This window comes from Lithobates pipiens, unplaced genomic scaffold, assembly GCF_037356315.1.
Source record: "Lithobates pipiens isolate NorthernLeopardFrog02 unplaced genomic scaffold, aLitPip1_a1.2 Scaffold_8, whole genome shotgun sequence".
NCBI lineage: Eukaryota > Metazoa > Chordata > Amphibia > Anura > Ranidae > Lithobates > Lithobates pipiens.
Window position 1 is genome coordinate 277,912,664 of NW_027507903.1, and position 14,377 is coordinate 277,927,040.

At 38.0% G+C, this 14,377-nt stretch overlaps 1 protein-coding gene across 2 annotated transcripts in view; it reads right to left on the bottom strand.

Annotated features, from left to right (window-relative positions):
- CFAP54 (cilia and flagella associated protein 54) overlaps positions 1 to 14,377 on the bottom strand; it is a 538,848-nt gene that overhangs the window by 181,400 nt on the left and 343,071 nt on the right. For both annotated transcript variants that reach the window (XM_077472059.1, XM_077472058.1), the window contains exons 41-42: positions 10,310 to 10,462; positions 2,951 to 3,151 (exon numbers count right to left, since the gene is read on the bottom strand). In XM_077472059.1, coding sequence (XP_077328185.1) covers positions 2,951 to 3,151; positions 10,310 to 10,462 — 354 coding nt within the window. The remainder of the gene's footprint in view (positions 1 to 2,950; positions 3,152 to 10,309; positions 10,463 to 14,377) is intronic.

The following is a 14,377-nucleotide window of genomic DNA, read 5'->3' on the forward strand; positions in this document are numbered from 1 at the left end:
AACATGCCAGGAAACATTAATTTACCTTCAAAAATCCCAGGTTCTGAGAGCTCAGAAACATATGGTTTTTGGTTACATTAGAAGGTACGCAGAATGCCAAGATCTTTCTCTCCACAGAAAATGTCTGAGATTGTTGTGCCTCTGTTGTGAATTTGAGCAAATAATTTATCCACAGTGTCTACAGCTACCACCATGAATAAGGGCTTGTTTTAAAGATTCACTTTAATGCCCAAGTGTAGCTAAAATAAATAGCAAAAATAAATAGAAAAATCAGCACAAAGACATAACTTTTAGCTGGTAGGAGGTGTCTCATTTGCTTGTTCCCTGTTAGTGGAAAGCCCCCCCCCCTCCCCCCATGGTAATCTTCCAGTGCAGCAGGAGTTAGTATGGGAGTTAGTAAAGCTAATGGGCTGCCAGAGGTCTCATCAAGAGATCCCGACTATGGTTGACCTTTACACCCATAGAAGCCATACTACAGTTTCAATGAATGAAACAGGATCTAAGGATGGATGGGTGATTGATACCTCTCCCTCCCCCCCATTTAAAGAAACTGTAGTGCAGCTACTATGAATGGAGCAGCTAGTCATAAAGGGCAGGCCTAGTCAGGCTCTCTTAATGAGAGCCTATGAAAGTCGATTAGTTATATTAACTTCCGCCCCACCAAAAGATTATGATGGTGAAGGTAGGGGCATTCACTAGGGAGGATTTCTACTAACAGAAGAGGAATCAGCACAAGGAACACATCCTACTGCCCGTAGGTTGTATCTCTTTTACTGATTTTTATTTTAGCTACACTAGGCTTTACACTGGATTCACACCATTGGGCTGTGATAATGCTGTGTAAGCATGTTGCAGTGAATGAATACATTCATGGGTTCTGTGGCACTGGAAAGATTGACATGCTGACGCTGTGTACAGTAGTAGATGGGTGTTCTCTTGCCGGCTGGCTTCTGTCTTTGCAAGTTTTACGTCTTACTATGTGTAAGTGCAACCATTACTTTTAAATAAATGCTTTTTTAATACGATTTACACTATGGGGAGTTCCTCTTCATTTCGGGTTACCTTCTGGCCTCCAAGTGAGACCATTGAATGACTGAATCCCTGTGGTAATTTGCTGTGTGTTTTGGTCTCAAGCACTTGAGAGCTGTCATCACCATTCCTTTGGAACAATGCCCTGGCGGGGTTAATAGCCACAAGCTCATAATAACTCGCCTCTGGTAAGCACAGAATCTATGTGGTGGAAGAACACGAGCTTGTGGTGTTGTCACAAGTCATATGAAGAGCACATATGTTTATACCTATTGACTAATCTTTAATTCCTTTGGTGTTGGGAGTAATTTCAACTTAAATGTGCACCAGTTGCATTTTTTGTGTAATTTTTAGTGCAGCTCCATTTTCTAATTTTATGTGGCACTGCATAAAAAAGTAGATTTTTTGTATGTTTTGTGCCGGTGCGTGGGACTTACTGGTGAGAATGAAGAATTGTAGGAAAGGATATTTAATTTGTGCTGGGGTTGGCTCTTGGGAGGAGTTATGCAAATATATAAATGCCTTTATACATGGATGTCAGTCACAGAAGTAGGTTTTCCAAGCAGACTGCATTTGCATGCAGGTCATTCTAGGTAACGACCCCATGTTATGCTGAGTCTCCATGATTGAAAGAACGGAAATCCAATAAATTAAGGGGGTGAACATTATGGCTGGAGAGCAAAAGACAAGATGATCCTGGACATCCTCCAGGAAATAAGGCAGATTCTATATGGCAGGGATATGCAATTAGCGGACCTCCAGATGTTGCAAAACTACAAGTCCCATCATGTCTCTGCCTCTGGGTGTCATGCTTGTGGTTGTCAGAGTCTTGCTATGCTTCATGAGACTTGTAGTTCTGCAACAGCTGGAGGTCTGCTAATTGCATATCCCTGCTATATGGCTTGTTGCACCTTCTAATGCATACCATGAAAAGCTGTCAGTGTGCAGTGAATGTGATTTCAGTACAGGAGATGAGTCCGTAAGAGTTCACACAGGGGCGACTCGTCAGGCAACTTAGCCGCCTGACAAGTCGCATCCAGCTCTGTGCAATGGAACCATTCTAATCGAAGCGACTCAAGTCGCTCCGACTTAGAAAAAGGTTCCTGTACGACTTTTGGGGTGACTTGCATTGACTTCTATACAGAAGTCGTTTTGCAAGTCGCCGCAGTGGTCGCGTCCAGGTCGCCTGAGGCAGTCGCGCTGTAAGTCATGCTGCCTCAGTGTGAACCGGACCTAACTGTGCTGAAAGGAAGGCTGTAGTTCAGCTTTAAGTTTTGTGTTATAGCTTTATGAATAACATGACCTACTTAGATAAAAAAAAAAGATGTAGAAATTATTGTCCCTAGCAAAAAAAGCTAGCCAACAGGTATACTGTGTGCTGTTATTGGAATATGTGCTCCAATAAATAAATAAATAAATACATAAAAATAAAAACCACTGAGGTATGAATTACCTCCAGCTACAATGTACAATGAGAGGCACGACATCCATTGGCTAGAATGGGCTGTGTTTTTTTCACAGGACCTTTACTTATTAGGTTAACCTATAATTTGTTTGTGTGGAAACAAATTTGCAAATAAATGGATATGTCAGTAAAAGATAAATGATGTATTGGCAAGTGCATGGCATACTACGACAGGGAGCAGTGTCTGGGCTTACAATATTCAGCTCTTGTTGGGAAACTGAATTGTTCAAAGAATGGTAACACTATAAAATCCCATGTGCATACTAATCTATCCCTCGGATTGTCCCCTCCCCCTACATCTCAGTCAGAAGATTAAACTAACTTGATATATTTGGGACTATTTACCTGTCACTGTCTGACTTTGCATTACTTATTGGATCTGGAAGACATTAATCCCCAACCCACAGATTAATTGATCTAACGGCTTATTATCAGTCAGAGAATAAATTGTCTTACCAATAGTCTTGTCATAGGAAGTTATAACAATTGAAAGTTGTGAAGAAGGGATTGGCTTGTTTTCAATAGAACACACAGAGAGAAATTCTTCATCTGAAAGGTCTGGAGGGACAGACTGGTGAGATTGTAATGCCCCCGCAGAGAAACCAACTTTTCCATAGGAGATGTGCATACCACTCTGCCTTTCTTGTACATTGAAGTCTAAAAACAAAATACGATTATGACAAATCTCACACTATGTACAAATTATCTAAACAAAGATACAAAATATGCTTGCAAGCTACATGCAACAGCATAATCAACAAATCTTGGCAAAGATAGCTTATAATCAAGCCTTCGCTGTAATAATTGTAATTATGTCTCCTGATTGTCCCAATTCTGGTGCAATCATACTTTTGTAGGCTGTCTTGGTGTCATGCCTCTAGTCAGCACTCTCTTGCTTAATTTTTGTTTATGAGATTCATAGAACACTTTGACTTTACTGCATGTTCTAGATATGTATATATACTATATTCCCAAAAGTATTGGAACGCCTGCCTTTACACATACATGAATTTTAATGGCATCCCAGTCTTAGTCCGTAGGGTTCAGTATTGAGTTGGGCCACCCTTTGCAGCTATAACAGCTTCAACTCTTCTGGGAAGGCTGTACACAAGGTTTAGGAGTGTGTCTATGGAAATGTTTGACTATTCTTCCAGAAGAGTATTTTGAGGTCAGGCACCGATGTGGACAAGAAGGTCTGGCTCACAGTTTCTGCTCTAATTTATCCCAAAGGTTTTCTATTGGGCTGAGGTTGGGACTCTGTACAGGCCAGTGAATTTCCTCCACCCCAAACTCACTTATCCATGTCTTTACAGTGCACAGTCACGTTGGAACAGGAAGGGGCCACCCCCAAACTGTTCCCACAAAGATGGGAGCATGAAATTGTTTAAAATGTCTTAGTATGCTGAGCCTAACCCCTGAAAAACAACACCATACCATAATCCCCCCTCCACCAAATGATTTGTATCAGTGCACAAAGCAAGGTCCATAAAGGCAAGGATGAGCGAGTTTGGGGTGGAGGAACTTGACCTGCACAGACGCCTAACCTCAACCTGATGGAACACCTTTCGGATGAATTAGAGTGGAGACTGCGAGCCAGACCTTCTCATGCACATCACTGCCTGATCTCACAAATGCACTTCTGGAAGAATGGTCAAACATTCCCATAGACACACTCCTAAACCTTGTGGACAGCCTTCCCAGAAGAGTTTAAGCTGTTATAGCTGCAAAGGGTGGGCAAACCTAATATTGAACCCTTCGCATTGGGATGCCATTAAAGTTCATATGCATGTAAAGGCAGGTGTCCCAATGTTTTTAGTAATATAGTGTATGATGCTACGATCTTTTCCAAATAGCCGTGTTATCTCCTTATATGGAAAATTGTAGGTTTCATGTGTTATGCAATAATATACTTAATTTATAGCCCAGAAAAAAATAACGGTTAGTAAAAATATGACATCTTTATAGTACTGCTCTGCCACATATATACCCACAAAAGGAATAATTTTTGTAGTGCGGCTTTGTAAACCGTTAATTTACAGTCCTCGGTTTTTCCCTTGTTTTGTTGTGGCTGTTACCTCTTGCAGTCTTTTAGAAATGTTATATTACAGAAAACACTTAAATCCTTCTGCTACCATGGAAAGAACTATAAAGTTTATGAGCGACCTATAAAGTGGGAGCTCAGTGACTACAGGTCTCAGCATCACAATCTGGCTAAATATTTTTTTAGCCTGAAACACTGTACACCGTAACATGTGCAAAAAATTGGGACATTTATAAAACTAGGTACAGTAAGCCTGGAAATAGGACATATTCTGCACTTTCTGCACATTTAAATTATATATTTAAAACAACATTTACAGACAGAATAAAACACAAATAGTTATACTTATTTCTTTAATCTTGCTGGGACAGTAGTTGATTTATTAAAACTGGAGGGTGTAAAATCTCGTGCAGCTGTGCATGGGAGCCAATAAACTTCTAACTTCAGCTTGTTTAGTTAAGCTGATTGGTTTCTATGTAGAGCTTCGCCAGATTTTGCACTCTCCAGTTTTAGTAAATCGACCCCAAAGTCTACTAAAAACATATAAACTAGTATTCTTTTATGTATTTTTTTACTATAAATAATAATTTTGTTAAAAAATATATATATTTTGGGCATTAATACATTATTGATATGTTTGACTTTGAATTAACATTCTATACAAGTACAGCAAATTAGAACTATTTTATTAAACATAAACAAAAAAAAAAAAAAATTAGCTAGTTTGCAATGTATAAAATGTTGCAGCCAGAACAATACCTTGACACCAGATATTTCAAAATGAATAACTCTTCAATGTGCAGCACAAACAAAAGAAATATGTCAAATATAACTGACAGGTGAAAAGCCAAATACAGTATTATCTGGTCAAGGTACATCTGGATATACCCAATGTGCTGTGCTAAAACACAGTATATAATGATCAATATACACTGAGCTTCTAGTCACAGCATTTATAAAACATGGATTTGTAAATTCATTCATTGTTCAAAATGTCCTAAATATGATATAAAACACTCAAGTGCAGCAATTATAAAGTATTTTTATTATTACTGACCCCTGGAGGGATCTACCTTGCCATATAAACCAGCATTCACACCACAGCAGAGTATTCCTGATCCATCCTCAACATCTCTGGTATCATCTCTAATGGAACTTCTTTAAGAGTTGGACTAGGTTGGATTAGGAACAAGAAGTGTGTTGCTGGCAGGGTCACCAGTGATCATTTATGAGGACCATCCGACCATAGCTCGTGTTTAATCGAGCGATGTTTGACCACTCATATCTAGGTGGTCCACAATTGAGGATAAGAGGCCCTGCATGCTATGGTGCCGGTAGAGAATTCTTCCCATCATTCTTTTGGGATATTGTATGCACATATGAGGTGACTTCTTTGCCCTTAACTTCAATTGAAATTGCATGGACTTGGTTGATGGACTTTTATTTATTATTTAAAAAGTGATGCGTACTATTTCTCAATTATTATTGTGCAATAAAGTTATATAAATAGAACCAAGAATAAAAGTCCATGTGCAAATTTAATGTGAAGGAATCCCAAGCTCCAAATAGTGTCCAGTGCCCAGTTGTGTGAATAATGGATCCAAAAAATATGTGGGACCCCACCAGTGCACACCACCCTTATGTGAAGAGAAGACTTACCAAGAAGGTATGACCCTCAAGTTATAGAGTGGTCGTAAACCACTTTATTTGAAGATGCCCTTCGGGTCCAACCTCATTCAAATTTACTCACACGTCACAACAGAGGACATTCAAACCCTCCACATTAGCTACTTCCAGATTGCTCCCCAAGAGCCGATTGTTTACAACAGTTTAAGCCTCTACATCGTAAATGCAAGAAATAAATAACCCTCCAATGGTGCAGTATCAATGGTTAAAATATATTGAATAAAATTGCAAAATTGCAATGGCCGATGTTCTGCATGCATGCGTAGTGACATATGCCCTGGCTCCTCCCAATGCGTTTCATCATACATGATGTCATCAGGGGTTCAGGGCGCACGTCCATCACCACAACTTTATATAGGGAAGCTATGAAAGGAAGATTGGCATTGGTTGTGTCCCCCCCCTCCCCATTATTGTGTAAATAAGTTGTTGCCAGGAAACAGTCAGAAGCCATCCAGGAATCTCCCACTGTGATAGATCAATAAAGATCATAATTTACATGTGGGGAGGAGCCAGGTGACATCACAGCTGAGGATGGGGATTAGCAGCAAGTACCCTATGATTGTATACTGGATTTGACTTTATTTACAATATACATTTTTAACCTTGTGAGTGCATTTTATTCAATAAATTGGTCAGATTGTTTGAACCTACTACACTATGGGTGTTTTTCTGTGATGTTTAGCTTATATCCACAGAACCTAGTGGTAAGTGTTGAGTTTAACCACTTGCTGTCCACCCCATAGCAGATTTACTGCTACAGGGAGGCTCTCCTGTGCAGGATTATGTATAGATACATGATTCTGCACTTCCGCCTGTAGGGGGTTCGCACACGCTGCAGTGGGCTGCTTCTGCTGTGATTATTATATCTGCAGGTGTCAATCTCTGGATGTCCTCCTGCACCCACCAATCATTGGTGAAACACACATAACTGAAATCTGCATATGTAAACAAGGCAGATCTCCATTCTGACGGGGGGAAGGGATACATTTTGTGTTCCAGCAAAGCAGGGGAAAAAAATCACTTCCCCTAGTAAAAGCACCTAACACAGTACACTAAAACCCAGTAGGCACACAGTTAACCCTTTTATCGCCCTAGATGTTTAACAACTTGTGCATGTTTTTAGCACTGATCACTGTATTAGTTTCACTGGTTCCTGCAAAGTGTCCGATTGTCACCACAATATCGCAGTCCCGCTAAAAGTTGCTGATCATTATCATTACTAGTATTAAAAAAAATCCATAAATATATACTATAGTTTGTAGACTCTATAACGTTCGCATAAATCAATAAATATTTGCTTATTGGGATTTCTATTACCAAAAACATGTAGCAGAATACATATTGGCCTAAATTGTTGAAGAAATTTGATATTACAATTTTTTTTATTGGATATATTGTATAGCAGTAAGTACAAAATAGTGGGTTTTTTTTTCAAAATTGTTAGTCATTTTTGTTTATAGTGCAAAAAATTAAAAATGCAGTGGTGATCAAATACCACCAAAAGAAAGCTCTATGTGTGGGTAAAAAAAAAAAAAATACAAACTTTATCTGGGTACAGTGTTGCATGACCACACAATTGTCAGTTAAAAATAACACAGTGCCATATCGAAAAAAAAAAAAGAAGCCTGGTCATGAAGGGGGGTAACTCTTCCACAGGTCAAGTAAAGGTGAAGATCAAGGATCCTGAGTGGTTTTCCAGTACAGGGAAGAAGGCGCTGTCTGACCTATTTTAACTCATAGGTCAATTAATAAGCTATGAATCTATTATTTATCACTGGAGGTGGAGCACAATAAAAACAAACAATTCTTACAGCACTAAATGTCCTGAGTTCACTCACCAGCAGGACCAAGATTTGGTAAAGGGAAGAATCTTCTGTTAAATACCATTAGCTTGTGGTGGCTATTACTCCTTGCAGCACTGGAAGTGTGGTTTACTTCCCAGTAGGATTTTATTAGCGCTTCTTGGATTTTAATTTACACTGGTATAAACTGCTGGATAAATATTTACTTGCTTAGTTCACTATATGTTTTGAAGTAGTATTGCGTTATATATTTGTTAGCACCATTCTTCTGCATCGCAACACATGCTTTATTATTTATCATTATATTTGATGTGAGGAACCCCCATTTATAGTGATTTTCAGCAGCTGATATATTTTTGGTTCAGACCATGGAGCACATTGTTATATCCTCTGAGGATTTTTATTTTATTTTTCTAAGTTATTAAGTATGTATATATCTTTTTTGACAACCAGGGGGCCAAAGTATATCTAAGAATGGTCTTACATCTTTGTCCTCTAGGGGGCTTTAACTGGTTCAACCTGGCATTGTAAGTTATGAATGACTATATATTTTTTTGTCCTCTGGTGGGCCTTGACTAGATAAGTCCAGCATTAGTTAAAACAGCTGTAAATTATGATCTTTATTGATGTATCACGGTGGGAGGTTGCTGGATGGCTTCTGATGATTTCCTGGCAACAACCTTTTTGCATAATAATGTGGGGGGAATGCCAATCAATGGCAGTCTTCCTTTCCAAGCTTAACTATACAAAGGAATGGTGACAGACGTGCAGCCTGAACCCCTGATGATGTCAGGTATGACAAAACACGTTGGGGCGACATACATCACCACGCATGTGCATGAAACGTTGGCCATTTGGGATGTGGCATTATCTTGCTTGTAATGACATAATGCTGTTTTTACCTCTGAAGTGGAGTAAGTGCAATTTTATTCAAAAAATCGCCTTTAACCATTGATACTGCACCTTGGGAGGTTTATTTATTGCTTGCATATACGATCTGGAGGCTTACGCTGTTGTAAACAATCAGCTCTTGGGGAGAAATCTGAAAGTAGCCAATGTGAAGGATTTGAATGTCACCTGTTCTGATGTGTGGGTACATTTGGATGAGGTCAGACCCAAAAGGCATCTTCGAATAAAGCGGTTTATGTCTACTCTATAACTTGAGGGTCATAACTTTTTGATAAGCCTCTCTTCACATAAGGGTAGTGCGCCCTGGCGAAGTCCCACATATCATTATTTGGATCCATTATTCACTCAACTGGACAATCAGAGTAGTCACTTAACCCATTTTATTTGAAAACTGGGATTCCTACAAATGAATTTTGCACATGGACTTTTATTCTTGGTTCTATTTATATCATTTTATTGTACAATAAGTAATATATTCTAATTAATTCACTTGAATGTTTATTATCATATTTATGTGTTTAGGAAAATTTGCACAACTAATGAATTAATGTTTCATGAGTGCTATGACTAGAAGCACATACATATAGTGTATATTGAGCAATGTATAGTGTGTTTTTGCACATTGTACCTTGACCAGCTCATATCTGGCTTTGCACTTGTCGGTTATAATTGACTATTTTCTTTTTTTTGTACTGTACATTGAAGGGTTATTTATTTTAATCACATGTATTCAGCTCTGGAGCTCAGGAGGTACAAGTGGGAGATATATGCACAAGTCAGGGCTGGCATAATGGAGCACAACAGGGTTTTAGATCTCCATGACCACAGCTATATAAGGATAATGCTGGCACATTTTAGATTTGCATTCAAGACCCGGTGGGGATTATTTTTAAATGATCTATTCTTAGCAGGCTTGCACAGTGCTTGTCCCTTACATTTCCTCTCCTCTTATTAAAAACGTGTTCATAGGTCTAATCTAACCCAATACTGTTTTATGGAACTCAGTAAAATCTTTATGTAGCTACCAGTAATTCCGTGTTTGCCTTTCCTTTCATAGTCGTTGAGAAAAGATGCTGACTGCATTCTTTTACATTCTTATGGAAGGAATCCACTGTTCTGTTTATTAAATTTACCCACTAAAGCTTTGCAGACCAAAAAAAGTTAAATGTTAAACAATTTAAAAGTTACATAAAAAATACTTTTGTGCAAACTTTAAAATAAAAATGTGCTGTGTCCTCATTACAAATACTGTATCGTTTCCTTTAAAGTAAAGTTTACCATGTAAGCAAATAAACTTTCAAATATGAGCAACTATTAGCGTGTTGCAGTAATAACTATATCAAAAGCTTTTCAAATAAAAGATTTGACTCGTTTTACCTTGGCTGTAAGCAAGAAATAACATCAGTAGTTTTCTGCTGTGTTTAAGTGCTCTGCTTGAATATTTTGATTCCTGAAGACTATCACGGAAGCAAGAAAATGTGTCCATCACATCCAGTGGGACACATATAGGTGTCTTAAGTTGTCTACCATCTGCAAGGGAACATAAATTGTTGGTTTTGTAGCCCTTTATGAAAAATAATGACTTAACTGGTTAGACATGTTATTCACTATAATTTGAATGTACAGCTCTAACTGTGAGTAATCTGTGCAGCAACAAGAAGATGTGTCCTCTTTATACATCTCCTTCATTTTTAATCAATGAGCCCAGAATTTCCACCGTGGGTGAAAACCAACAAAGTGACTCATCTGCTCATAAACGGTGTATTCTATGAGCACTTTTACTTCTGAATGGATGACCTTAGTTAGTAATGTATCCACAAAAAGACTGAAGGTCTTGCTGTCACTTAAGAATGCAGTACAATAACCTCAAAACCGTAACTATAAGTAATGTCAGTTAATTGATCTTTAGATTTTATTGGTAAAAAAAACTTTAATGGTACATTCCAGTAAAATTAGAAAACTGTGCAAAGCTGCAATGTACCAAGACACTCTACTGCTTAAAATGTGAGTACAGGCATGCCCCACTTTTAAGTACACAATGGGGTTTATTTACTAAAGCTGGAAAGTGCAAAATCAGGTTCACTTCTGCATAGAAACCAATGAGATTCTAACTCCAGCTTGTTTTATTATGCTTTTGGAAATAAAACCTGGAAGCTCATTGGTTGGTGCCTGATTTTGCACTTTTCAGCTTTAGTTAATAAACCCCATTGTGTACTTAAAAGTGCGTTATGCCTGTATAGACATTTATTGTAAGGGATAGAGTCCCTTGTCATTTTTTTTTTTTGCTATATGTGTCCACGATAAGTGAATGTAACAGCATTGTATTTGCAATTTTTGATTACTGTACTCTACTACAAATATTCTACGCCAAGGCTGAACAAAAGACACTTGCAGCTTGGCTTTTATTAGAGCACTTACAAATCACTGATACAATTACATATTTTCATTTATTGTAATCAAATTTTGTTTTAAATACCATTTAGATGCTATTACAGAAACAGTTTAAGCCAAAGCTTGGTCACAAAAATGAGAATCCTGGCCATCAGACTAACAACAAGCAAATTTTCATGCACGTGCTAGGTTTTCGAGTGGATTTTGACAACCATACAACTATTTTGAGCACTGCACAAATTCTTAGCAAACATGATAGACATCCAGAATAGATTATATTTCTTTTTAATCTCCCATTAACATTTTTTCCTTTTCTTGTGCAAAGCACCAGTTACTGGTTAATTTACTAAATCATTGCTTATACCATAATTGAAGTATAACAGCATTCTACTATCATCTTCAGGCACAATTACTTTCTTTTATTATTTTTTTATTTAGTACAGGTATTTATATAGAGCTGACAATTTACGCAAAGCTTTAAGAAAAAAAAAAAAAAAAAAATATATATATATATATATATATATATATATATATATATATATATATACAGTATCTCACAAAAGTGAGTGCACTCCTCACATTTTTGTAAATATTTGAATATATCTTTTCATGTGACAACACTGAAGAAATTACACTTTGAGTGTACAGCTTGTATAACAGTATAACTTTGCTGTCTCCTCAAAATAACTCAACACAGGGCCATTAATGTCTAAACCACTGACAACAAAAGTGAGTACACCCCTAAGTAAAAATGACCAAATTGGGCCCAAAGTGTCAAAATTTTGTTTGGCCACCATTATTTTCCAGCACTGCCTTAACTTTATTTTCCAGCTCTTGCGCTGGTCGGGACTCCCGTGATTGCGGTCGCGGGACCCGCGGACTCGATCGCCGTGGGCATCCCCGCGATCGTCTCACGGGACGGCTGAATGGAGGAAATGCCGTGTAAACAGCATTTCTCCATTCTGCCTAGCAACTAGTGTCGCTGATCTCTGCTCCATGTGATTGGAGCAGAGATCAGTGTTCACTAAATGAAAGCCCAACCCCCCCACAGTTAGTAACACACCCCTAGGAACACTTAACCCCTACACTGCCACCCACTGGTTAACCCCTTCACTGCCAGTGTCATTTACACAGGAATCACTGCATTTATATAGCAGTGATTACTGTATAAATGACAATGGTCCCAAAAATGTGTCAAAAATGTCTGATGGGTCCCCCACAATGTCGCAGTCACAATAAAAATCGCTGATCGCCGCCATTACTAGTAAAAAATAAAAATAAAAAATTATTAATAAAAATGCTATAAAACTATCCCTATTTTGTAAATGCTATAACTTTTGCGCAAACCAATCAATAATCGCTTATTGCGATTTTTTTTTTTACCAAAAATATGTAGAAGAATACGTATCGGCCTAAACTGAGGGAAAAAAATGTTTTTATATATATTTTTGGGGGATATTTATTATAACAAAAAGTAAAAAATAATGCGTTTTTTTCAAAATTGTCGCTCTATTTTTGTTTATAGCGCAAAAAATAAAAACCGCAGGGGTGATCAAATACCACCAAAATAAAGCTCTATTTGTGGGAAAAAAAGGACGTCAATTTTGTTTGGGAGCCACGTTGCACGGCCGCACAATTGTCAGTTAAAGCGACGCAGTGCCGAATCGCAAAAAGTGGTCTGGTCTTTGACCAGCAAAATGGTCCGGTCTGTAAGTGGTTAATGATCAGGCCATTTTTTGCAATACAGTACTGCGTCGCTTTAACTGACAATTGCGCCGTCGTGTGACGCAGTACTCAAACAAAATTGATGTTGTGTTTTTTTCCCATAAACAGAGCTTTCTTTTGGTGGTATTTGATCACCTCTGTGGTTTTATTTTTTGCGCTATAAACAAAAAAAGAGCTACAATTTTGAAAAAAAAAAACAATATTTGTTACTATTTGCTATAATAAATATTCCCTCCCCCAAAAATATAAAAAAACATTACTTCTTCAGTTCAGGCTGATATGTATTCTTCTACATATTTTTGGTATAAAAAATTTGCAATAAACATATATTGATTGATTTGCGCAAAGTTAAGGCGATCAACGGGATAAATGAGTGATTCTAACTGTGGGGGATGGGACTGGCTGGAGGAGGAGACATATCGCTGTTCATACTTAGTTTGAACAACAGATCTGTCTCCTCTCCCCTGACATAACAGAGATCTGTCTGTTTGAATTGATAGAACTCCGTTCTGTCTTTCTCAGGAGCGATCGCGGGTGCCCGGTGGACATCGCAGACACCAAGTACGCGCATTGGCTCTGTCATCGCGCATGTACCCCCTAGTGGTCTTAAAGTGGCTGACGTATAGCTATGGAGATTTGCCCAGGAGAGCCAATCTGTCGCAGTATAACTCCAGCGGCTGGTCATCTAATGGCTATGAAGCATCCACATAACATAATGATGTTCTGTTTTGAGATAATATTAATTATGTGTTATTGTGAATTGCTTTTTATATGCCAGGCTTTTCATATGCTTACAAAATAAAAAAAATGTAGTATTATTATTCATTTAGTATCTAGGCAATATCATCTTTGTGTAGCACCCACTATCTTTATGATGTTCCATTTTGGAAAAAATACAAACTACACATGCTATTGTGGGTCACTTTCTATATGCCTGGTTTTTCATATGTCTACTTTTTGTGATGTGTTCCATTGAGTCATGCTGGGTTTTCCCTTTTGCATTTTTAATTCACCTGTGTTGGTTAATCATGTGACTTTTTTTATATACTATTTAAGTGTTAATTATTTAGTTTTTTATTAGCCATGACTAAGGACTAACATCTGCAATGCGTAGGCTGTTTTACAGCTCTGTACATGTATTTAATAAAGGAATACTATTTTGGATGTCATCCTGTGTGCCGACCATCCCTTTTCTTATTCTGGTACATTGGAGGTGTCAGCAGCCTCAAAGTCTGAGCACCGGGCAGAGCTTTTATGTGGGAATGTTGCAGCACCTATACTCCTATTTTCCTTAACCCTCTTGGGCATGGAGTTCACCAGAGCTTGCCA